This window comes from Vulpes lagopus, chromosome 10 (assembly GCF_018345385.1).
Source record: "Vulpes lagopus strain Blue_001 chromosome 10, ASM1834538v1, whole genome shotgun sequence".
Lineage (NCBI taxonomy): Eukaryota > Metazoa > Chordata > Mammalia > Carnivora > Canidae > Vulpes > Vulpes lagopus.
Genome location: NC_054833.1, coordinates 79,125,022 through 79,151,677, shown reverse-complemented (window position 1 = coordinate 79,151,677; position 26,656 = coordinate 79,125,022). Strand labels below are relative to the sequence as shown.

General features: G+C 44.4%; 1 protein-coding gene across 3 annotated transcripts in view; it reads right to left on the bottom strand.

The window, feature by feature from the left end:
* Window positions 1-23,859, bottom strand: part of FYB2 (FYN binding protein 2) — a 121,008-nt gene extending 97,149 nt beyond the window's left edge. For all 3 annotated transcript variants that reach the window (XM_041772392.1, XM_041772393.1, XM_041772394.1), the window contains exon 1: window positions 23,717-23,859. In XM_041772392.1, the coding sequence (XP_041628326.1) occupies window positions 23,717-23,725 (9 nt within the window). In that variant the 5' untranslated portion in view covers window positions 23,726-23,859. The remainder of the gene's footprint in view (window positions 1-23,716) is intronic.
* Between the last annotated feature and the right edge of the window lie 2,797 nt (window positions 23,860-26,656).

Here is a 26,656-nt window from a genome sequence, read left to right as displayed (position 1 = left end):
ACAATAGCAGAGGCCAAGAAAAAGGCCTGAGAAGAAACAAAGAGGTCAGAGTTAATCAAGAGATAGGGCAGCCCAGGTTGCTCAGCCTTTTAGTGCTGCCTTCAGCCCAGGGCATGATCCTGGAGACCTGGGATCAAGTCCCATGTCAGGCTCCCTGCATGGAGCCTGCTTCTCCCTCTGCCTGTGTCTCTGCCCCTCTCTCTCTCTCTCTCTCTCTCTCTCTGTCTCTGTGTCTCTCATGAATAAATAAGTAATCTTTAAAAAAAAAGAGAGAGATAAAGAGAAGGGATGGGCAGTATTAATGAAGAACTAGTGCCCAGTAGTGGCTAGTGCAGCAGAGAAGTTCTAGAAGATAAAGACTGAAAAACGTCTGGTGGATGGATATTGCAAATGAATGCCATCACAGCAGCAATGGGTCCCAGAGTGAATGAGAGGGGAAGAAAAAATAAATGACTAGCCTCTCTCTCTCTCTCTCTCTCTTTTTTTTTTTTTAAAGGAAGCTGGCAATGACAAAAGGAGGAGAGGGGATAATTAGAATGGGATTCAGGATCAACTGAAGGTTTTAACTAATTTTTCTTTCTAGTGAATCTTTCCCTAACCCAGATCCTGGAAAGCTCAGAACTCCACTTCCCTCTGTCAACTAGACCTCTGCCAAGCAGAGGCATCCAGGCAGGGATGGGGGATGAGCACAAGGATTGCAGGTCATGGAAGAGCAGATCTCTGGGGAGCAACCATAGACGCTCCCGTGCTGTGTATTGGGGAGTAGCAGGAATGTGTTCCTACCAGAATAATCCCATGTGGATGCAAGACTTCTCGCTTACCTGTAGCATACCAGCTCATTCCTGGCCCTTCTGAAAATTCCTAAAATAACCTATTATTAACCCCTTTCTGTTCAAACTGGCAGCAACAGATTTGGTTATCTACAGCAAAAAACACTGCCTAATACATTCTGGTTTGCTTTTCCTCCCATCACCTATCAGCACTCAACCTACTGCTTATCTCCCTCCATCAGGATGTAAGCTCCTTGGGGACAAGTGCTTTGTTGGGATGGTTCACTGACTTAACACAAGTGCCTGGAAGCATATTGGCCCATAGAGGGTGCTCAGTAAAAATGTGGTGAATGAGTAAATCCTTGACATACAAGTCTTTCAGCAGCCCTTCAAGGGAGGGACAGTGTCTTCTTTATCTTGGTACCCCCATTACTAGTGCCAGGGCTTACAAAGTGTTTGGTGAATGAACTGGTAAATGAACATTTAGAAAAATTCACAGGTTCATATAATTCATGAACTGTAACTGTACAGAATTTTGTTTTTTTTTTCCCCTAAGTGCAGCTTAGAATGCACACAGAAACAAATTCTTTAATTGCTGTGATACCAGAAGACAACCCTGAAAATAGCCCTGAAGATAGCCTTGGCACATCTGATCTGGACTGGGCGTGCTTCGAATACCTCATCTGGGAAGCAAAGGCCAAAACAATCTCAAGAGATGTTGTGAGAACAACCTAGGATAAAAGGCAGTGGTGTCCTCTAAACACAAAGAGTTTATTTCTTTGATGTGGAAATTGACCAAGGGGTAGCAACCCGCCAGGAGAACAAAGACGTTGCTATTTTAGACACATGGGGAGACCAGTGTGAAGTAGTCATAAACCTGAATGTCAGTTCTTTTTTTTTTTTTAATTTTTTTTTATTTATTTATGATAGTCATACAGAGAGAAAGAGAGAGAGGCAGAGACACAGGCAGAGGGAGAAGCAGGCTCCATGCACCGGGAGCCTGATGTGGGATTCGATCCCGGGTCTCCAGGATCGCGCCCCGGGCCAAAGGCAGGCGCCAAACCGCTGCGCCACCCAGGGATCCCTGAATGTCAGTTCTTTAAATGCAGTATTATTATATCTACATGAATATATTTAAGCCCAACTAGGGGACAAGACTCCATCAGACACATGTCTCTCATTCAATATTTATTTTATACAAATCTAAGAAATGGTAATAACAAAAGTATGCATTTATGCCCATTTCACACACACTTTATATGACGTTGCTACATGCCAGGCTATATTCTATTCATTTAACTGATTTAAACCTTATGTCTAGCCCAGTGTTTTCCTAAGATACAGACCAGAATATTGAGGCATTGTGAGGCTAAGCAACCTGTCCAAGGTCACAGCAAGAATCGTCAAAGATGGATTCCCTGGGTGGCTCAGTGGTTGGGCATCTGCCTTCAGCCCAGGGCGTGATCCCAGAGTCCTGGGATTGAGTCCCACGTCAGGCTCCCTGCATGGAGCTTGCTTCTCCCTCTGCCTGTCTCTGCCTCTCTCTCTGTGTCTCTCATGAATAAATAAATAAAATCTTAAAAAAAAAAAAAGAATTGTCAAAGCTGAGATTCAAACTCACATAATCTGGGTTCAGAACCCATGCTCTATCTTGGACTGCATAAACCCAAAGATTTGTTGGTAGATTTAGATTTTTTCTTTTTTTTTTTTAAGGAAAAAGCTAATATTTGATCAGAAGAATATAAATGCTATATACTAGCTTCCTAGGAAGTCTCTTTATACTTTGCCAGTTTCAGAGAATTGATAACTATGTTTTTTCCTCCTATCCCTATCATCCTTATTAACAACTCTTATGTATAATCTCTACAATAACCCTACAGAGTAGGTATTGTTACTGCCTCATTTTACAGGTAGAGATTGAATAACTTTCCCTAGTTTACAGTTAGAAATTAGGAATTTGAATCTGAGTCTATTTGACTATAGCATTGATCTTACCTATTCTGCTAATATGTCTTATTTATAAATTTAACTTACAATTCTTTTGTTATCTCACTGACTTTTCATGATCAATTTCACATGTCACACTAATTTTAGAAATTATATAAGAAGTGTACCTCTAATCATATTTTTTTTTCTAATCATATTTTTTAACAAATAATAATTCCAGGAAACAATTTGCATTTGCCTTTACAACATTCTTTAAGACATTTTGTTATTTATATAGAGATGAGCAAAACATTGGATCTAATGTATTGCTCTAATGGGATTTTTAAAATATCTTAATAAGTTATAGGACTTGTGACTGTGCATCTTGGATTTTCAAGGTAGTTCGGATTTAATGTAATTTAAAAGTGATGCAAAGATGCAGAACCAGAAAACAAAATATAATTTAGTGCTGTACCCTTTCAAAATAGATCTGCAAATGAGAATCAGTCCTGTGTCAAATCACATATCCTCACTCCTGGTTTATAAAATATGGTACAGACAGCTGCTCCACCCTCTCTGGAGTTTCCCTGTCTTGGTGTTCTGCTTGGTAACCCTCTCCTGGGTCACAGCTCCCTGGGCTTCCATCTACAATGGCATGCTTCACACCACATGTAAGCTGCAGTGAACACAGACTGCCAGTGCTCATAAATTAGTGACTCAAGAAGTGAAAGTAGGCATAAAAATATACATAAAATAAGTTCCAAAAGGAGAAGACCCTGTTTTGGTGCATATTTCTTGATTTAAGAAAAGGTGACTCATTTCTGAATTTCTGCAAATTGCTGAATATTGCCTTCGGGGAGGGAGGAACAATGGCAGCATCCATGGCCATGGTTTGTCACACATTTCACATTCTTCTCCTGATAAGCAAATATAAGAGCCTTCAGGGGATCCCTGGGTGGCGCAGCGGTTTGGCACCTGCCTTTGGCCCAGGGCGCGATCCTGGAGACCAGGGATCGAGTCCCACGTCAGGCTCCCGGTGCGTGGAGCCTGCTTCTCCCTCTGCCTGTGTCTCTGCCTCTCTCACTCTCTCTGTGTGACTATCATAAATAAATAAAAAAATAAAAATAAAAAAAATATTTAAAAAAAAAAAAAAAAAGAGCCTTCAGGAAAAACACAGACTCAAAATCCAAAGCACAGAGAAAGGCAGCAGAATTTAAGAAATTATGAGCCCAGAAAAAGAGGCAGTAATGGCTGTCAAACCCTTCCTAAGATGGAAAGAAAGAAAAGTCGATTAAAAATAGCATCTGAGTCATCCTTCATGAATAAAAGAGCTTCGATCCAACCTTCACTACTACAAGAGCTATAATGATGGCAAACGGCCTATGTTCCTGGTACCAGTGATTAATTCCAAAGGCCCCAGGAAGGGGTGGGAGCAAGAGAGCAGAGAAGTGCTGTTTGAATCCTCCTGCCCGCCCCCTGAATGGACACAGGACAAAAACGTTAAAAGCTTCCATCATAAAGGTGTAAGAATCAATAACTGCCCACCCTATTTAACCCATAAGGCCAGATTAGGACTTTTCATCCTTCAGTTTATACATGGGCAAGTGTCCCAGCTCTGCTAGATGTGTGACCTTGAGCAAGCTACTGAATTTCTCTGCATCTGTAAAATGGGGCTAATACTGCCCCCCACCTGGGGCTGTCAAGTTTCACTTATGTGTGTCCAAAGCCTCATAAGTATCTGGCCCCTGGCAGGTGAGTTCTGGGTAAGACGGCTACTCCTCTAGTTGGAACCTCCATACTGCATGTGAAAAAGGAGAGATCTAGAGCTCCCCAGGCTCCCCATAAAATCCCTCCTCCTCCAGTGGTGACACTGCCCACTGCTGACTCTCCAAGCGCCCAAGTCCTGCATGGTCTTAATAACCACCAAGCCCTGCTCACCACAACACCCCTGCAGCACTATTAAAGCTGCCTAGAGGTCCCAATTCTTATGAGTGGGCACTAAAGTAATGACTCCTGTTTCCGTAAAGCCACTAGGCCTCACATCTCTGTTTACCTCGGTCGTCATTTGAAAGCCAAGCTAGTCCATTAACAGAGGGCCCCATCTCCCAAAGATCTCTTTAAATGTCCCCAGCGGATCCCCAACACTTCCACGAGGTTCTCTGCAACTCAATCAGTGGTTAGAAAATCCCTCTCGTCCTCCACCTGTTCTGTGAACACACTTGCCACCTCATTGCTCTAACTCAAACTCATACCTCAAGACCCAGCTTTCCTTGACGCTCTCTCAAGTGTGTCTTTTTTCTCCTATACTCCTCTACTCCTGGGCCAGGAGGTGGGGCAAGTGTTCAGTTAGCTCCTCGCTGCTGCTTCCACATCATTTCTTCCTCACAGATTCCAGCTCCCACTGACAGTGTACTGAACTAAACCCATTGCTCCTTATTGAAGTTGTCGTTGATATTTCTGGCCATTCTCCTTCATTTACTGAAGATTTTAGCACCTGACTTACTACTTTCCCTCCAGTACCATTCCCATGACAATAAGAAAATTTAGAATCCATATAGATAACCCTTCCAAGAGGCTGATTTCATTCTGGACAGTCTTATCTTCCACTCAGCCACCACTCTGCATGCATACAGCTTAAACTCCATTATTACCAATAACTGGACCATCTTTAGCACATCAATTTCAAGGATCTTCCTCTTGGATCACCATCTCTTCTCTCACCCTCTTACCCCTCCTGGTACCCCATTTCTAGAAGATTGCTGGCTCCACCAAGTAAATCCCTGGGCCTCAATACTTCTTCCCTACTATCCCCCATAGCCTGAAATGTCTCTCTTCTCAGACCTCGTTTGGCAATGTTCTTAGATCTGGCTGTGCACTGGAATGTCCTGAGGACTTCTGAGCCTGCCCCCTGAAGCAGAATCTCTGGGGAGTCCATATTCTGGAGTCCTTACTGTATGGTCAGCTCAGCACCTGGTCCAAGGAATAGATTGGGGAACATGTCTTCTAGCATCTCATCTGCATATCTCTTGCAGTCTCCTGCCTCTCACTTCTTCCCACGTCCTACTGCAATTACTCAGGTAGATGTCCCATCTTTCCCAAGGGTCTGAACTCTTTGAAGGCAGGTAGGAAATTGTACTTATCTTTGTAGAGCTCACGGGCTCAAGCATGACGCTTTACTCTTAGTAAGTACTCAATAAGTAGTTGCCAAACTAGTACTAAAAATAAAACGAATGCATTTCTTGGGTAATGACCTAGAGGGAACATTCTTTAAAAGGGCTATCTTAAGAGACTTACACATGAAATCCATGCTAATGGTGCATCTAAAAATGCAGGTTGGATCACATTCTCCTCTGTTCAAACCTTCCAATGGGTTCCCATTATCTTGATGATAAATTATATATTCTGTAGCCATACATATTAGGCCCCCTGATATTTTCCTGCCTCCATCTCCAGCTTTATTTCCCGCCACTTCTAGTTCACCCCTTCAGTACAACTAGACTTGCCCCCATGCAGTTGTACATGCTCTTCCCTCTGCCTGGATGCCTTTTCTGTAGTTATTTGCCTAGCTAAACTTATTCCGAGATTCAGCTGAGCTATCAGTCCCTCCCAGGAGGGGAGTTTTCCAGTGTTTAGGCTGGGCTAATACCTGGTCCCTGCTCCATAACACTCTTGGTTTAACTGTCTATGTGTCTGCTTTCACCGAACCCCATTTATAGGGACGTCCTCGGAGTGTGGACAAGACTGTACTCTTTTCCATTCACGTGTCTGTCACCATGCTTAGGTACATGGAATGTAGATGACAATATTTTTTTAATTGAACTGAGCTGATTAGAAAGCATTGGATGCGCTTATCGATAGAAGGGATTGCAGAAAATTAGGAAGAATTCTAGAAGAAATAATATGAACAGTGTCCTGAATTCTGAGTATGCTACATCTTATTGTGTTAGCATGGTTCCAAGCCCTGTCAGAACAGCAACATGTTCTGAAACTTCGTTTCAATCACTGTCATCCTTACAATGGGCTTCCTAGGTGCACCTCTGCAAAGCAGTACAAAATCAAGGGTCAGGTTTGCTTAGGTCTGCTAAAGTAAAGGAAATTTTTAACTTTTCATGTTTGTGGGCCTTGCTCCTAGGGACGCTAGACTTTATCATTTACCAAGGTCAAAATGACTCAGCAAAACCTCAAAGCATGGGCTCTATTTCTGCCTTGAGCACACATTGTACATCTGCTTTGTTAAAAATAAATAACCAAATAGGAGTATTCCAAACATACAGATAAGAAAAAAACCCCTCCTCGATTCTCAGAAGATTAAAGTCATACAGCCTTACAGACTAAAAGCAGAAGATAAAGTGTAACTTTCTGGAATCTCTGGTCAGGAGGATTTGTAACTTATGTAAAAACAAACAAAAACAGAACAATATAATCCTGTACCAAATGTCCTGGAGAATTCCCTTCTTTGTGAAGATTTTGTATCCTGGCCTATCCTAACTTGGGCTCAAATACAACTTTTTACCTTTCACTTTCAAATTTTAAAAATGTTGGTTCATTTTGCATTAACATTTCCTATTGCTAACAGGTACCTGAGCTAAGGTTAGGTAACTCAGCCCTGATGCCAAGGCCTGGGGCAGGGTTTTTTTTTTTTTTTTTTTTTTTTGGTTTTCTGTTATTGTTGTTGTTTTAAAAAAAAAACTTTTTACTTTGGAGTGATTTTCGGTTTACAGAGAAGCTGCAGAGATGATCCCACCCGGCCTCATCCAGGTGGCTAACATGACACCCAAGCTGCTTGGTGTGGCACCAAGGACAAGGGTCAGTGACATTGAAATGAACTCTGCTGTAGCATGCCTTTTCTCCAGGGACAGGTTTTCCTTCGTCCATTCCCAAATTTATCCAATAATCATTCGTTGTAGGCATACGATGGGTCACGTAAATGAGTAAGACAGACACTGGCCTTGGCATGATGGGTCTGTATGGAAAAGATGGACAAGGAAACCGACAGTAACAGGCCCCCATGGTCACGGCTGTGACAGGGCAGCACCAGGTGCTGGCAGGGGGGAAGCAAACGAGGCTCAGAGAATACAAGGAGTACAAGGATCCTGCCAGAGAAAGCCAGATGTGGAGAACAGGCTGGGACACATGACACACAGGAGACATTTGCACCACGGGAGGCCTGGGAGGGCTTGGCAAGTCTGGGTTTCCCGAGTGGGGTCTGCGGTTAAAATGTCAGATGGGGAGGGAGAGAAATGGGCCAGAGTTCACCTGAAAGGCCCTGCAAGCTGTGAAAAACTTACCAACACATGTTTGCATCTTCTGGTTCAGAATACCTTCACAGACTGTACGGGGAAAGGGTGAATTAAAAATCAGTATTCTGCAGCCTCCAAATGCCCTCAATCAAAACACTGATCCTTCAAGCACAGAGGGGAAAAAAGGAAAAGGGTGGTGAACAAATGAGGTTCATAACACCTTCTAGAAAATCATCACATAAGACCCCCCTCAAAAACAAAACAACTCAGTGGGCTCCAGATTGCTTCAAGATATGAAAAGGTTTCTGGTTAACACTGTTATTTTGTGGTGGGGGTGAGGAGGGTATCAGGGGAAAAATTGGGTTATACATTCTCAGATGCCAGGTTCAAAGTGCAACTCCCAGCAAAAGGGCTCCAGCTGGACGTAGCTGGCAGACTGGGGATACAGTCCTGAAGTCAGAACAGTCGATCTCTGCGCACAGGCCAGTCTTCGAATTACTCAGCTCCCAGCCTCCCTATCACATTCCCTCGGCTCCTTTGGCACTGCAATTTGGGGTAAGAGCCAGGAGGCATCCCTCAAATCTGCTGCTAGCAAGTTGGAAAAATTGAATACAGAATGTCCTTATCTGAAGGGTCTTCCTGCCCTCCTCGCTGCCCTCTCAGGCCCCCTGCAGAACAGTCGCTCAGTGTCCTTGAGGTTTATGACAGTTTTACTTAAAGTGCAATTTACAGAAACCTAAAAAGTGAAGGTTAAAGAACTTCTTTGAGCCATTTTACTGCCTTCACCTCCTCCAGCTTATGATGTAAACTCCTTAGCCAACATGATCATTTCTTGAGTTTGTTTTACATGTTAGAGTCCCAGCTGCATGAAGAAACAATCAAAGAATTCAAAGACACCATTCCAAAGGCAATTGGGACAGATTTTACAGGTGTTAGAGGGTTTTGTTTTGTTTTGTTTTTTAATGTAGGTTCCACGTCCAGCCTGGAACCCAATGTGGGGCTTGAACTCACGACCCTGAGGTCAAGACCTGAGCTGAGGTCAAGAGTCAGACATTAACCAAGTGAGCCACCCAGGCACCCCTCATTTTGTTTTTTAAATAAGAGAAAATGCAGCCTGTCTGGTCTCCTGTCTGTCTGTTCAGTACCTTCCTTCTCCAATACCAGTAATGGGCATCATCTCGGAGATCTGGCATGCCCGTGTCATCATAGTCAGGGACTGTCAATCTCCCCCCACCACACCAACCACCCCATTCACTGAGCTTGTACCACTGCAATCAGTGCTTTCCAGACAGAAGCTCAGAATATCCTAAAAACCTGACCTATACAATCTCCCCCATTTTATAGGTAAGAAAACTGAGGCCTGGATAGTGAGCAGTTAAGTTTATAGATTACAAACCATGCTGTAGACTGGAGTCTGTGTTCAGATCATGGCCTTGCCACTTTTAGGCAGGAGACTGAACCTTTACCTTCACCACCTCAGCTCTAGTTAATAACAGGGCAACAGTAACAGTATTTACACCATTGTTGCCTGTTTATTTGGGCAAACCATGTTAAGGTATAGCGCAGTGCTTGATGCATAGTATATTTTCCATAAATGCTGGCTAAATATTACTACTATCATTACTGTTGTGACTGTTGCTAGTTGAAGTTGCATAGTTACTAATTGGTAAATTTGGATTTTTAAATGAGGTCTGATTCCAAAATTTAAGCTCTACAGTACCACATTGGGAACATTTTGTTTACTCTTCCACTATGGCCAAGTCGCTTGCCTACAATTGGAGAGCTAATAAAATGCCATCCTGACCTTCTGACCCCACTCCCCCAGCTCTGACACACCACCACAGCCTCACCTGTTGCCTTCAAACAGTCAAAAAAATGCAACCGAAGAGCATCTACAAGGCCTTTTAATCTGGAACAAAAATTTCTTCAGCCAAAATTGAAGCTCAACAGTCTTTGTGCTTTCTAAATATGTATTCTGCTAATCCACTCACTAAACCTCAGAATCTCCTTTATCAAAGAACTGGAGAAGCCAGAGCCTCTCGTGAGAGAGCTTCATAGCAGCATTAGTCACACCCGGTCCCTGACAGAGGCCCGGGCACTAGCTCCCAGTCTCCTTCGCCTTGGGAGGTTGCCAGCCTTGCAAGGCTGATGCCACTTTTGGCAGCCCACCTGTGTCCCAGGAAAGAAGCATCCTCAGCCTCTCAGAGGGAACCGTGAACTGATGGAAGTCACAGAGCTGCGTGCGGGGATAGGAAAGCACTGACCAGGAGAGGCCTGGGATCCACCTTTGGCTCTTGCACTCACTAGATGTGTGTCAAGTTGAGGCAGGTGCTGTAGATCTCTTCACCCCGGCAAGAGAGGATGCTGATTTACAGGAGAGTTAACAGATGCTTTTTGCATGAGGAAGGGATTGGGTCACAGTAATCTCAGTCTAGCCATCCTTCCTGCCTTCTTCATTCAGTAGCTTATTCAGTCAACAAATATGAAGCCTCTAAAAGAGATCCGAATATAAATAATAGTGAAAGGGAATATAAAGGAAGGGAGAAGAAATGTGTGGGAAATATCAGGAAGGGAGACAGAACATAAAGACTCCTAACTCTGGGAAATGAACTAGGGGTGGTGGAAGGGGAGGAGGGTGGGGGGTGGGGGGGAATGGGTGACAGGCACTGAGGGGGACACTTGACGGGATGAGCACTGGGTGTTATTCTGTATGTTGGTAAATTGAACACCAATAAAAATTAATTTATTAAAAAAATGAAAAATAAATAAAAGAGATCCGAACCCGCTCCACCATGTCACACACCTGCAGGGGCACTAGCCACATTGCAGTCACACAGACCACTCATGCACACTGCCACGTGAACAGCTTCTCCTGGACTGGTGGGACTCAGGGGCCCACTGCAGATAGAAGGGGTGACAGTGGCAAATAAGCGTTCTCTGTCCTAGTGGCACGTACAAGCAAATGCACTGCTTTAAAGGTCAACAGACATTATTCATTCAATAACTAGTTGAGTGCCTATGATGCTAGCTCACGATCTAGGCATGTGAAGGTGCGACCTAAAGCATACTACAGGTATATTATTAACAGTTTATTTTCCTCTCATGGTCCCCTCTAAGTACTGATGGTTCTGGAAGCTTCCATTCTTATCTCCCCTAGTTCATGCCCTGCACTGGATGCACTCTTCTGTTACCTGTTCATCCTTGGGTTTCCTAACATAGTGCCCGGAGCAGAGGAGACAGTACTTACTATTTGTTGGAGAAATGCCTCCCTCCATGCCTTTGCACACATTTCACCCACTGCCTTGAGTGCTTTCCTCCCTTTTGCTTGTCTCAAAAATGTTCATCTTGCTTAGCTCAGCTGCAGCTCCTTGAGGAAGCCTTCCCTCAGGTATGGAGCAAGAGGTGGCGATCCCCCTGTGCTCTAAGAAGTCCTGCATTTCTCTCAACTGCGAGTTTGTTACACTGTTACTCCAAGTACAGCAATAGGATTAAGAACATGGGCTCTGGGATTGAAAAGTCTTAGATTGGAATCCTAGCTCTAGGAATTCGGGCTCTGTCTCCTTGACAAAGCTATTTCAGTTCGCTGTTCCCTATTTCCTGATGAATAGAATGGGCACACAACTATTCACATTCTAGGACTGCCAAGGGCATCATCACCAGTGCAATGCCTGGCACAAAGGAGGCCCACAGTAATGGTATTTTGAGGAAGAGAGTTGGGATATGGATAGTGAGACAGATGATGATGAGGAGGAGGAGGACAGGGAGAATGATATGGATGATCATGATTATCATGGTGATTTGGACTATGATGAAATGATTATCTGTGACAGGGCAGGGAACACACACTTGAGAAATAAATTTGCACAGGGTTAGTTGGCCTGATGGGTTCAGGTAGGAAAATTGTATCTGTTCTGATGGGTGGCCATTTTAGTTTCTAGTAATAAAAATGCTTACATGTTGGCCTCCCTCTTCCTCGGACACGCAGTATCCATAGATTTTCTCAGAGCTTACATTCTGGTCTACTGCTTGGTCCTACTCATTTTGTGAAAGGACTCTCTCCCTCATTGCCCACTCTATTTTCCCACCTTGTACCCCAGCCAAGCCAACAAGGCTAGTTCAGAACAATGGACAGCAACACAGGACTCCCCTTCAAGCATTTGGTTCTGCTTTCCTTTTAACTCAATCCATTCGCCCATTTTTGCACTCACTCCTGAAGGATTCTCTTAGCTTACTGTCAGCTAAATAAGGAAAATACCAGGGGACCCCAGCAAGGAAAAAAAATGACAAAGGCAACTAGATGAATCTGGTCTTGAATTGATCTTATAGGTGCTGGGTCAGACTTTGTTACTTAGCTCAGAGATACTACCTTGTGGTAAACAGCCAACATACTTGAAGAGCAGATTGAGTCAGGCTCTACTGATGAGAATGGATGCTTTGTGGCACATTAAATGAGACTTTTCTCTGAATGTCAAGAAGAAATACTAAGGCTGTTATATTGGAAGACTCTGGCTAAAAGAAAAAAAAAAATCATAGGCAATTTTTTAGCTTTGAGAGAAGAAAGAAAAATGAAGAGGTTCTCTAGCTTTCTGATTTGGAAGATGTGTAACCTTGAGTCCCCGAGAAGAATGTGTAAGCTTTTGACTCACTAAAGCTAAAGTGAAAATAGAAATAATACTGGAATCAGCTCAGATTTGAGTATCTGCTAGGTCACTCTATGATCTTGAAGATGTCACCCAGCTTCTTAGAGCCTCAATTTGCTCATCAGTAGAATGGGATACCTTCTGGTTTTGAGAGTCTTTAGTAAGGATTAGAAATACCTGAGTAGCTTCTTACCTGTCAGAGGAAACAGTTAACAAATTCAGGTTAACCAAATAAACATACATATGTGAAATTCATGAACTACAATCTTATCCAAATGTATAGAAATTATTTCTTGCAGAACTTATCATGACCTGAGAAAATTAGCTAAAATTCTTGATGAATTGAAGATATAAAATCCCAATCTTTTTCGTAATACTTAAAATATAAATAATTGTATTTGTCCTGTCTACCTCATAAGGTTATTAGAGTGAAATATGACAATAATTTGAATAAAAAATAAACAGAATCCAACACAGATTGAAGACATAATCTATAAGTATGTATAAATGCTGTACAGCTGACACAAAAAGAGTTTTCCAGATGGAAAGCTCAGTTAACCCTTGGAATTGGCTTACCAAAGAGAAGGAATTGGGATTTATGTATCTAACACAGCATCTACCACATGCAGGGTACTCAAAAAATACCTACTAAATTAATGAAGGGCTGAATAAACCTCATGGGACCTCAGGGAGAAAAGAAGGGAATGGTTTAAAGCAGGGCTTATTTAAAGCAGGGCTTATTAAAACGATTCTGTGAAACTTTATCTCAAACTTTGAGACTAAGCAATTCTCTAACCACATTATCCACTGGCTTATGAGCAATGTGAGGAGAAGGCTCAGTTAACTCAGCCCCCAATGTGTCTTTCCTGCTGTCACCACCAGCGGCTCTTCACCCTGTACTGTCCAGGGCGGTGTGGAGCATGCAATCCTCAGTAGAGGCACAAGATTCTCCATATTTCTCTTTGTCCCCAGACATGCCATGCTGTTTCTGGCTTAGGTTCCTTCACATATACTATTATATATGCCTGGAATGTCTTTCTATCTCCATGGTCTATTGCTTGGTGAGCACTTTTCATCTTTTAAAACTGGAAAAAAATTATCTCTCTTGGGAAATCTTCTCTGACTCACCCAAGTTGAGTGAAAACATTCTTAAAACATTCTTCCTCTCTGCTCACTTGGTAACTTGAACATATGGCATGGCCCATATTACATTATAATTGTCACACTGTATTATAATATTTTTGTACATCTTTCCTATCGAACTCCGAGCAATCTGAGGGAGGTCTAAATTAGGTTTTATTTCCTAGGCCTTTGGTACATTGCTTGTTAACTGAATGATGTCTGGGATCAAACAGGCTTGGATTTGGTTACTGGACTGATCACATAGTAGTCAGGTGGTCTGGGGGCTAGTTCCTTAAATCCGCTTAGATTTAATCTCTCCATCTGAAAACAGGAACAGTATTATTCCATATTCTTGCCAGACTGTTGTGTAGATTACAGTACATTATTCATAGGAAGAGCTAAGCACTGTGCCTAGCCCCCAAAATGTTATCCATTGTCATCATTGTCACTAACCATTTAAGCCATAAGGAGATAGAATAGCGACTAAGAAATAGGCATGGTCTCTTTCTATGGAATTTATGATCCAGAGTGGGAGAAATTAATAGATATTTAAGCACTTTTTTTTAAAAAACAATGTGGCACATGCTCTGAAACATAAGACTGTTCTGAGGTGCATAATGGTCAAAATAGTCTAGGACTATGGGAGGCTAAAATAATGCCTCCTCCCAAAGATGTCCACACCCTCATTCTCAGAACCTGTAGATAGATTACCTTGCATTGTAAAAGAGGATCTGGAAATATGATGCAGTTAAAGCTGTCAACATGGGAAGATTATCCTGGAGCATCTAAGTGGGTGAATTATAAGGGTCCTTACAAGAGAAAGGAAGGAAAAGTCAGAGTATTAGAAGATATAAGGTTGGAAGCAGAAGTCAGAGAGAAGGTGCTATGCTGCTGGCTTTGAAGCTGGAGGAAGGGGCCATAGACCAGTGAATGCGGGTGGCTTCTACACTGAAAAAGGCAGGGAAAACAATTCTTCCCTATAGCCTCCAGAGAACACAGCCCTGCAGACCTGCTGGAGACGCCTGACCTACCAGAACTGTAAAAGAATGAATTTGTGGGGCTTTGAGCTACCAGCTTTGTGGTAATTGCTTACAGCAGCAATAGGAAACTCACACACATGTTCTGTAAAGAACACTTTGGGGGTATACATTGGTCAGGATAGGTTAGATTTTGTTATAACCAAGCAATACCTAAATATCAATGATTTAACCTAAAGGTCTCTCTCATGCACGTATGTGTGTGTGTGTGTGTGCACATACACGCACACACACGTACACACTACATGCCCAGCTGGAGGAGTTCTCCTTAAGCTTACTCAGGGCTCTGTATCCAGTGACTTGAAAGTCACAGAGCCAGAATTTGAACGAAATGTCTGATTTGAGGCTATTAGACACTCAGTACTATCATACTACATTTTGAATTCACTAGCCAGAGAAGCATAAAGAAACATGGAGACAACTAAGCCATGAGTTATTTCAATTCTACTTGGAGTAAAACTGAGGGTTTACCAATAAATAAAAAAGGCATCACTAATCCTCTGGACCTCCCCATGAGCCAGATATCTCCTATGATATCAGGCATAACATTTTTCAATGTCAGCACTCAGAATGGTGATTGAGGACTCCCTGGTTTAATGCAACATTTTACAGATGAAGATTCTGAAGACTTGCCCAAAGTCACACAGACATACTGCCAGGGCCCAGATTGGTTCTCGAAACAGTCTACCTGTCTGTGTAAGAGAACTGAATGAGAGAAAGGCATTTTATTTAAATCTTTGAACAATCTTAAGATATACCCAGGTATCATCACTCTGTTTCCGGGAGGAAACTTGATGGTCAATGTCCCGAGGGGTGGAGCCTACACTTGGAATTATGGAACCCCTGCCCATGAGCCTAATGTGTCCGACCCAGCTTCCTCTGGGTGGATATGGCCCTCACTCACCCAGTGCTGATGGCATGGGAGGGTAATAAGTGAGGTTCCTTCTCAGCCCACACAGCCCCCAGGGCCACCCTGCATTTCCTGGGTTGGAAAGGAACACAGGATTTTATGGCAAACGTTCCCAATAGAGTCTAGAATTTGCATGTTTTCTTATATCAGTTTCTTGGAGTTAAAGGCCAGTAAGTACCTCCTGAGCACTAATAAAGATATAGGGCATTTGATGAGATGAGCCCTGGGTGTTACACTATATGTTGGCAAATTGAGTTTAAATTAAAAAAAGAAGATATGGGAGGTGTACACCCCAAGGTAAGGATGAACGCCTTCACCTGTGGATAGTTTAAGGCATTAATTAGGAAGCATTCTAACAGTTGTAGCTACACTTCAACCTTTTAGATGAAGGGTGTTGCCAGGTTCTGCTTTTCTGCTTAGAGAGTTCTCACCAGTTTTCATTGTGAATGCATGCCGTGAAGGGAGGTCTTTCTGCAAGAGAGGTGTGAGGGACAGCAAGACTGTTTCGACTGTTTAGTTCTAGCTGTGTGTTGTTTTATTTTCCCAAGCAGAAACTTAGAGGCAAATTGTGTTCTTAGGTTTCATGGCTTTGGTGTGTTAGGTGCCTCTCCTTTTTCAGGTAACTTTGTACTTTTGGCAGGATGATACCACAACCCAGGAGTTTCTGGGGGAAGAGGAACTCTTGCAGAAAGTGTCCTTGAAAACTCTAGCTCTTGGTTTGAATCCCAGGGCCATCGCCTACTGGCTGTAAGTCCTTCAGCAAGTTACACAACCTCTCTGGGTCTCTCAACGGCAGCACTTACTCTAGAGCTCCCATGAGTTAACATACATAAAGCACTTAGAATCGTGCCTAACATATTTAACTTCAGCTGCTAATGTTAATAATAGTGATGAAATCATGCAACCCTAAAGAACTTGTTTCTTCCTCTAAAATGTGGATAATCTCACATGATTTGTGAGATTTAAATGAAATAATACATCTAGTCAGGTCCTTCACTGATATTCTCTTTCCTACTTTTGGGGACACGAGTTCAACAAAGTAGTTGCTAAGCAAGGTGCTGTGGTGGACTCCAAGAGGAATTAAAAGCAGAGCTGGTGAGCACATCTGGTAATTCATTTGTTTTTGAGAATAACAGAACAAGGGATGAGGTCCCTTGCTCACTACATAGAGATCAGAACAAGGCAGAAGCATCCCAAATTTTCCCTAAGGTCTGCCCCTCCCAGCCCACAAGGGACTAGCAGGTTGGACCAAGATTGCAAGGACATGTTTGATGCTAGGTGCTGTTCTCAGTAGGTCATCTCATTCATTAAATCCTTGTGGGCAAGTGAGACTGAGGCCCTGAGAGATGAAATATTTGCCTAAGGGCATACAGGCATAAGTGGTAGGCACTAAATTCAGGCAGAGGTCCGCAGGCTCCCTATTCAGTGGGCTCTCCTGCATACCACAACCTGGAGGCACAGCTCCCGTGCTTGTGCTCAGAAGCAGCACAGTGGGAAACCAGAAGATCGGTGGGAGATGGCTTGATTGGATCGGTGGTTGATCCTTTAAAAGTTTAAATAATCCTACTCTTTTTTTATAGATGGACCCCAAATTGCTCAACAACCTCTCTTAACTATGATTTTCTTAAGATCACACACTGATCTTTGAAATGAGCTATTGGCTGGTTCGCAAAGGTGGTGGGGAGGTGGGACGCTGAAAGTGGTTTGAATGTTCAGGTCCTCTCTGCTTGAATCCTGGCTTGGGAAATTTTGATGATCTCAAAAACTACGAATATTTTTACAGGATTTTATTTACAATGGTATGAGCCCCGTGTCACGTTCTACCCTCAGTGTGGAATCTGCTCGAGATTCTCTCCTTTCCTCTCTCTGCCCCTTTCCTGCTCTCTCTAAAATAAGTAATAAATCTTTATAAAATTTTTTTAAACTTTTGTCCAATATCCCTCTCACTGTGGTCATGACAAAATGGAATCAGGTTAAGAATAGGGTCTCTGGAGTGAAACAGGAGTTTGATTCCTGATTCTATCTCATCTACGAAATGGAGATGAAAAGAGTATTAACAGTAATAGTGAACCACAGTAAGCAAAACTTGGATTTTTTCTAATATTAGGATCCAAAGATTGCTTGATTATGGTTTCTGAAGCACATTATTTGTAACTTCTTTGTACGTGGTGTGTCCTAAGAGAATGTGAGGGCTAATCTTTAAAAATAACCCCCAGCATCTGAGATTTGAGATTTTTACAGTTGAGAAAAACCAAATCCACAAGTCAGTGATCAGGGAGGAATAGTGGCCACGGTCCCCAGATCACTCTCATCCATTTCCCATGCTGCGTGGTAATAAGTACTTCTCAGATTTCTTCTCTGAAGAGCTAGTAAGCACAGCTGTTGTTTTCAGAGAGGTCAAAAGAACAACATGATACAAAACCCCTCCCAGACTGGTGGGGAAGGTCACCAAGTAACCGCTCTCAGTCTCAGTTAATTTGCTGAGAAGCTCCATGTAGGAGTTTGGTGGGCCTGCCCTAACAAGGTGCACCAGGCTGTGTGGCTGAAATGACAGAAATTGATTGCTTCATAATTTTGGAGACAGGAGGCCGAGATCCAGGTGTGGTCAGGGCTGGCTCCCGCTGCAGGCTGCGGGGAAGGCCTTGCCCAGGCCTCTCTGTGGCTTGTGTAGATTTCTCCCTTGTCTTCACATGGTCTTCCCTCTGGGTCGATCTCTATGACCACACTTATTTACGAGGACGCCAGGCATACTGGATTAGGCCTGTGCCACAAACCTCACTGTAACTTATCTCTATAAAGACCCCATTTCCAAAGGTCACATCTGAAGTACTAGGGCTTAGGACTTCAACATCTGGATTTGGGAGGCGGGACACAATTCAAGACATAGCAGTTTATTATTACAAGAACTATTATTTTAGTGTGTAGAACTATCTGCCTTTTTGAGCCTTTCAAACTCTTTATATATATTAACTTATTTAAACCCCAGTTGAAGGCTAAGAAGTAAATCCCATTAGGTCCCTTTACAAGTGACGTAGCTGGGCCACAAAAGAGATCAAGTAACTTGCTCAGGGCTGAACAATTAGTAAATGGTGGAGCCAGAAACAGAAACCAGTCAGGCTGCTTGCTCAGAGTCTGTGCTTCAGGTGCCAGGCCCTGCTACCTCCGTGAGCGAAACCTAGTTCCTGCTCTCCAGGGAGCGCCTAGTCCAGACCCGGGGCTGGGTCTGCTCAAAGGGCTGAGCTCTTGCAAGGTGAGGAGAGACCATTTGTGACCAAGAGGTTAGGGCAGGTTTCTCAGGAAGGTGACTGCTGAGTGGAGTCTTAGAGTGGAAATTAGCATCTGGGAAGAAGCGTGTGTGTGTGCACGCGCACAGGGAGATACCAGACCAGAGCACAAGGGATGTGTGGCCGGGAAGGTGGAGTGGGACCATGGTGGCAATGTAAGCCGGGCTATATGGCTTGGCCTCTACCCCACAGAAAATGGGGAACCACTGAAGAGGATCCCGCAGGAAAGTGACATGACCAGATCCACCCGTTAGAACCATCTCTAGTAGACAAATATAGGCACACAGTTTGGAGCAGGGAAGAATGGACTCACTGAGAAGGTCATGAAGTTCTGGGGTCTGTGCCATTTGGATAACACCAGCTGGCACAACATCAGCCCTGCCATGTGCAAGTTGCTTAACATCTCACTACCAGGAACTCAACTCGGCTCAAGAGGACTCGGCAGCAGTGTTTTTTTTGCATGGACAGGAGGGTTGTGGCCAGGCTTTCAGAACTGTGAATAACTGAGTGAGCATCCCTATTCCCTTGCTCAGAGATTCTTCTGGAACTCACGTGAAACCTCACCTGGGCAATCTGATCTTAATCCCCAGAGCACACTGCTCTCCTAGGAACAAGCTCTTAATAGCAGACGGCCTTTTCCAGAGCCAGCCTCCTCCATGGGCCATCCACTTTTTTTTTTTTTTTAAAACATGTATCCCATCTTGTGACTTATTCATTAAAAATTAGAATATTCAACAAAACAAAGCAACCCCAAAACAAAACCCTCCGAAATTGCTCTTGAGGGCTTGCTAAGCAATTTTATAGGTGGCTTATTTTTTATAGAACCTGGGTTCCAGACTCGGCTCTGTCAAAAATAAGCCACCTGTGACTTTGAAAAAGTCCTGCAGTCCCAGAATGTCAGAGCATGACAAGACTCTGGGGGACATTTAGTTCACTCTTCCCATTTTGGAGGTGAAGGCCTTCCGTGGCACTCTTGGCCAATAGGATAAAGTGCCTATGCTATTCAGTCTTTCAATATCTGGCCCTCTTGGGAGTTTGATTCTGGCTGTGTTCTGTCTCTGTGGTTCCCCATCTCGGTGGCTCCCCATCACCCCCACTCCCTCTCCTCATTGCCCCTTCCCCTCCCATCTCCCGTCTCTCTTTCCCCCCACCATTTCTCACCAATTTCTCTAGTGAACCTGGGATGAACCCCACCCAGGTTAGGCACCCATTCTCAGCGCTTTCCATCAAAATTTCTAGATGTCTTCATCACTCTGCTTTTCATTTAATACCCAAATTGTCTGTTTTCTTGACATTCTCCCCTGCAAGACTGAGTAGCAAGATGGCATCTATGACTGGCTCCTTGAAGTTAATAAGAACAGTCCAGGAGCACCCACCACACACATGGCGCAATGAAGTAGTAGTTACAAAGTGTGTGGCCACTTTTCCTTGGGGGCCCCAAGCTTCCCCATCACTAAAATGAGAGTTGTTAAAGGAGTTGGTCTTAAGAAATCTCCCAACTCCTACATTTTATTATTCAATGGCTTGCTGAAATCACTTGACTCCTAAGAGGCAGAAGTAAACAGTACAGGCCTTTTAACTACAACTCCAAGGCTCATTCATCAAAACTCAAGGATTATTTTGTAAGCATGCCAACTGAGAAGCATTCCCAGTTAAAAATGCTATGGTTCTCTCTTGCCAAGACCCCGTGACTAAGTGCAAACGTACCTGGCTGAGGGAACACACTGAGGCATAACTTCTCTGGGGCTTCAGAAAAGGGTTGCTCAACCTTTCCGTCTAGGGGCTTCAACTATATAATTAAATATATTCCTATAGAATTCTCTTGAGCTTTCTATGTCTGGGGGAGAAGAATACATTTTTATGACCAAAACCAGTGAAGGATATCTAACTGTTCAGAGAGCTATTGATGCAGAAGAAACCACGCCCACACTGGGCAGCTTAAAACAATCATTTCTCCATAGCCCACAATTTTGTGAAAAAGTAGAACTGATCTTGCAAACACGTTCCAACCTAAATCATCTCACTCAGATTCTTCCAAGTGCTCAGGCTTTGCACCTAAGAGTTATGGATGATTCCTCATCCCCCCCCCCCTTTTTTTATCCACTCTATCAGTAAATCCTTTTGACTCTACTTTTATGATGTATCCAGAATCTGAGCATTTCTAGTCACCTTAGACCCTAGTCACTGCTAGGACCCTAGCCCGCGTCACCACACCCTCCTGGTTGGAGGAGGGCAATCGTCTCTTCACAGGTCAGCCAGTCAGCTCTCATTCTCGCGGTCATCTATTTTTGAAACAATAGCCAGGTGATCCTTTTAACATGTAAGCTGAATCATTCCATCATGTCTCTCACAACACTCAGCTGGAGCTCCCTCTCTCAGGAAAATATGATGTTCCAGGGCCCTATATCATCTGACCACTCTACATCAGCCATTCAGGACCATTTTGCTACTCCTGAACACACAGACAGGCTTCTGCCTCAGGGCCTTTGAATTTACTGTTCTCTCTCTGTAGGATGTTTCTACCTAAGATATCCACATGGCCAACTCCCTGAAGTCCTCCAAGTTTCTGCTCAACTGTCACCTGTGGATGCCTCTCTTGAAACTATCCCATTTAAAAATAGCCTTACCTGGGGGCACCTGGGTAGCTCAGTGGGTTAAGCATCTGACTCAATTTTACTTCAGGTCATGATCTCAGGGTGGTGAGATGGAGCCCCCACATTGGGAATCCACACTCAGTGGGGGGTCTGCTGGAAATTCTAGCTCCCCTGCCCCTCCCCCCACTCGAGTGCGTGCACATGCACACTCTCTCTAAAATAAATAAATCTTTAAAAATAAAATAGACTTACCTGCTGTAAGTCTATTTTACAATAGACTCAACATCCCTAAACCCTTCCCTGCTTTGTGTTTCTACATTGTAATTACTGTCATTTGATCTAATATATATATTATATATATTCTGTACATGTTATATAATGTATTGTTATATATAATGTATTAAATAGTGTATATAATACAGTGTATCTTATATGTAATACATAGTGTGTAATATATATATATTTGTTTGTTTGTTTCTTCCACTAGAATAGGTTTTAAAAAGGTAGCATTTTTGCTGGCTCACGGCTACATCTGCAACACCTGAATCAGGCCCTGACAGCACACTGCAGGTGCTCAGTACCTACAGGCTGAGCTGATGAATATTTTTTGTTGACTTTTAAAAAAATGGAACAGAATCCTCCATAATGAGAAATGACCCATATTGCTAATTCTTTTCCCTGTGCATGAGCAGAAAAAGTTGCACAACCACATTAGGTAACATGCCCTTTTGTATATATACACACGTATATATATTTTTTCTAAATTGCCTGACATTCTGTTTGTTTTCCTGTTGTAATTCTTGTTAGTGATACCTGGCTTACAGTTGGTGCTTAATATTTGCTATTTACCAATCCCTGCTCCAGCTCTGCTGCCAACCAGCTGTAAGATGCTGAGCAAGGGACATTCTGACCATTAGTTTCCTCTCCTCTAAAAAAAACAACAGTAACAACAAAAATGGAGCAATTGGCATCGAGCTCACTGTGATGTCCTGTAGATAGACTCAAACAATGGATGCCCCTTCTGCCTGGGTAGATCAGAGAGGGCAATATGTGAGTCATTTTCTTTTTTTTTTTTTACAACTACACTAAATCTATTCAGCCTGACATTTTTCCATCACGGAGGAGCTTCTCAAAAGTTGCTGGGCCAGGAGTTGGGGGAGAGAGAATTCAGAAGGGAGATGGAGTACCATATGCCCTTGCTCACTCTTTTCCAAACTCCACTAGTTGGACTAATCAGTTAGAGAGACACATCTCACGCCCGAGGCAGGACAAAGGGAAGCTTTTTCTGTTGGGTGACAGATAAAATGAGTCCTCCCTCCTGTGAATCATGTGGCTTCCCTCCTAGAAGTTTGGTTTTAAATTGGGAGAAAAGGACTTGACTCCAAATGCGTACTAAAGAACATATAGAAACAGAAGATGTCCCTGTCCCCCTTGGAAAGAAATTAACTTTGAAGAGGGAAAAGGAGGGAAATAGAGAATTGGAGAAGGAAAGAGAGGACGTCATTCAGCAGAGAGGCTCTGCATCCACGCAAACAGCACGCTACCACGCAGGAAGGCAAGTCTGCCAGGTGTGTGCTGGGCACTTGCCCACGGGTCATCTCTATCTTTATAAGCACCTCCAAAAATCTCAGAACTGCGTACTGTAACAGTAGTCCCATTTCATGAGCAAGGAACCCAGTGGGGTGCAGGGGGATGAACTCACTTGATCCAGGCCACACAGCTAATAAGGAGCAGAGCCCACACTAAAGCCACAAGCTACAGAAGAGCACCAGGCAGCCCTGCCCTCTGACCAGGAAGCCCGCTTATCACCAGGGGGATCAACACAGTCCACAAGGGCAAACAAACAGAGAAAAGCCAACAGGCATGAGACCCAGGCTGGGGCGGGGGGGGGGGGGGGGGCAGGGAATAGGTCAGAAACTTAGCTGGCGGGGGGGCGGTGAGAGCTAGGACCCCTTATGCCACCCTTCCCGAGAGCCTCTTGCTCCCTCACCCCCAGAGGTGGCATGGGGCACACCGTGCATCCCCTCCTTCAATTCCACCTCCCCCGACAGAGCAAGACCAGCGTGAATTGTCAGGCACAAGCCCCATGCGTGTTTATTCCTCTCCAGGAGGCAGAGGCAGCCTTTTCCCACGCTACTGGCAGGCACTAGAAAGAACACAGAGCAACCTGGCAACCAAACTGACATGTCTTACCCCTTCCATGGCCTTCCTCCGAGGCAGAGTCTGGGAGACAAACGCAGCTTCCCAGAGCTGTATCCTGGGGCCAAGAGCCAGCTTTAATTTGCCAGCACTGGCCCGGGAGCACTCACGTTCCAGAGCCCGAGACACACCTGAGCCCGGGCCCCCCACCTGCCCCACCTGGGGAGCAGCTCCTCCCTCTCCTGGGGCTGGAGCTTTCCCAGGGCTGGCTGGGTGCAGACCAGCCTCCATCTGCCACGCTTTGCAGGACACCAGGCACCTGCAGCAGGGAAGGGGTCCGCTCTCTCCTAGGACCCAGCCACCCAGCCCTTCGCGGCAGCAAGTGGCTCTCCCCCGGGGTTGTTCCAACAGTCCCTCTCCAGAGGAGTTCACGTTGTGCCCAAGGCACGGGGGAGCTGCTGAGGAATGGGGTGGCAGGACTCCTGTTAGAACAGAATGCTCGGGCTGGACAATGCAATCTCCGTTAATGACAGCCTTGGCCCAACCCCGCCCCTGAGATGGCTACTTCACCTAAGGCTCCCGAAGGGGACAGGGCGTCCCTAAGCTTGCAGAGCAGTAGGGTGGGGGGCCAGAAAGGGAGCTGCTGTCCTAGACCAACTGTTTGGGAGCTGACACTATCTAAGCCTGTGAATACATTATATCCGATCCTACCACACCTTTGGGAAGCACTAAATGGTCCAGAGGAGGCCTAGAGAAGTCCCATCAACCTGCCCAGATCGCATAGACTCAGGACCTGAACCTAGGTCTGGCTGACTGTAAGATGGTTCTGTTTTTCTGGTGGGTGGAGTGGGGTGCGGTGGGGTGGAGGAGGGGCTTTTCTTGCTTTTGTGTTTCAGACACTTGGTGCTGATTTTCCAGTTCCACCTCATTTTCCAGTTCTTAAGAGCTCAGTGCTGTTCTGGGGTTGGAGGCTGGCAGCGCAGGCCCCCCGTGCTACTTCAAGCCAGGTCTCTGTGACTTCTCTTGCTTTGTTAGGGCTCAGCGTGAGCTAACATGACGCTGTTCCGGAAGAGGAGGTAGAGGCAGGTGAGGAAAGCCCAGCTGTGTGCCCCTGCCCTCCAACAGGTGGTTCTCATACCTGGCTGATCATCACAGCTGCCAGGGGATCTGTTAAAAATACAGGTTCCAAGTTCCCAAGGCAGAGATGAATCAGTTCTAGTCTACGGTCTGGGAATCTGGATTTTAAATAAGCTGTTTAGGTTTGTTTTAATAATTAATGACTGCAATAAGATATATCTTCTACATCATGACCCTGCACACAGACATACATGCATGCCCGCATACTAAAATAAAAATTTTTCAAAATGATAATCACTCTTACTATGGGTGCAATCACGCTGTTACTTTCCATTCTTTTCTGAGCCATGATGTGCCATTAAATTAAAAAATCAATGGTCAGCACACCTCACTGCATCGATTTCATGACTTAGTTTGATCCACGCTGGGCTCCCCTCACAATCAGATTGGAGGCCCACTCCTCCAAGCGTAACAGGGCACAGGCCAAAGATTGTAAACTCCTTTCTCACTGCAGTTCAAGGCAATGATGTCTTGTATAAATTTGTAAGTGATGTGATGGAGGAAGCTCTCAAGAGAAGGAGACCCCTCTCAACAACAGCTGACAATGGGGTTGTCAAATTCCCTCTGCTCTTTTTTTAAATTTAAATTCAATTAGCTAATGTATAGTACGTCATTAGTTTTAGAGAGAGTTCAGTAGTTCATCGGTCTTATATAACACCTAGTGCTCATCACCTCACGTGCCCTCCTTAATGTCCCCCACTCAGCTACCCCATCACCCTCTCACCCACCTCCCCTCCAGCAACCCTCAGTTTGTTGCCAAGTTTCCCCCTGATGGGTTCAGACTAGCCTACAAAGGTGAAGGTAGTTTGGGGGGGTGGCGGGGTGGGAGAGCTCTTACAATCCTTGCACCTGGAAGGACTACATGCTCTGTGCTTCTGGGGTTTGGTTCATGGGATGTAGTAGGTGCCAATTATTTGTAGTTGTTAGGAGTGTTGTGCAGTAGGCATAAGAATCACGACTCATGGAACCCTGTAAGATCTCCTGTTATTACCTTATGATCCTCTAGGTGCTAGACTCCGTTTCTTCCTAACTCTTGGCCTTGGGGATGTCAACAACTGTCTCTGAGATGTGCCTTCCTTACCTGCAAAACCAGGTAAGAGGGCTGGCAGTGTTGGCCTAAGGGTCCATGTGCCATGTGAATATCTCTGCTGTGCTGAGAATTAAATAGGCGCCAATTTATTTTTTTACCTCCCTCTCTCCTCAATTCACGGTGGCTGTGTCAGTGTCAACCTGCACATGCTACACATGAGTGTACAAATGTTGTAGCCTTGTTTCATTTCCCTATCACGCACCCATTTTGCTCATGGGCTCCCATCCCATGGTGGCTGGTCCTTGCATCCAGCTTGATACAGGTACTCATATACCTGCACATGGGGGGTGGAGGCAGAGAAGGAAGATACAAAGTACTGATGTCGTGGGGAGGGTCTGGCTGTGAAGTCAGGGGTTTGATCTGAGCTTAGCCAGATCTCATTACATCTTAGGAATAAATAATCCAATTGAATAAAGATGAGTGAGATCCTACTCTATATACAAGGGGCTTGGGTGTCCTGCCTCTAGCTTCAGACCAAGAGGACTCTCCCTGTGACCTCCATTTCATCACCAACTGACGTGTCTACTGCCCTCCAGGGACAGTGCCCCAGCCCTTACAAATGCCACCTCATCTAGTCCTTATTATGACCCTCATGGTTCATTTGAGGAAACTGAGGCACACAGGAGTTCATCACTGATTCAGAGAAATGCAGTGGTAAGCGGAATGACAAACATTCCAGCCCAAGCAATCTGACTCCAAAATCCACACCCACCACCACTCTGGTTGCTTCCATTTAAATCTTAGAGAAATACAGAATAATAAACACA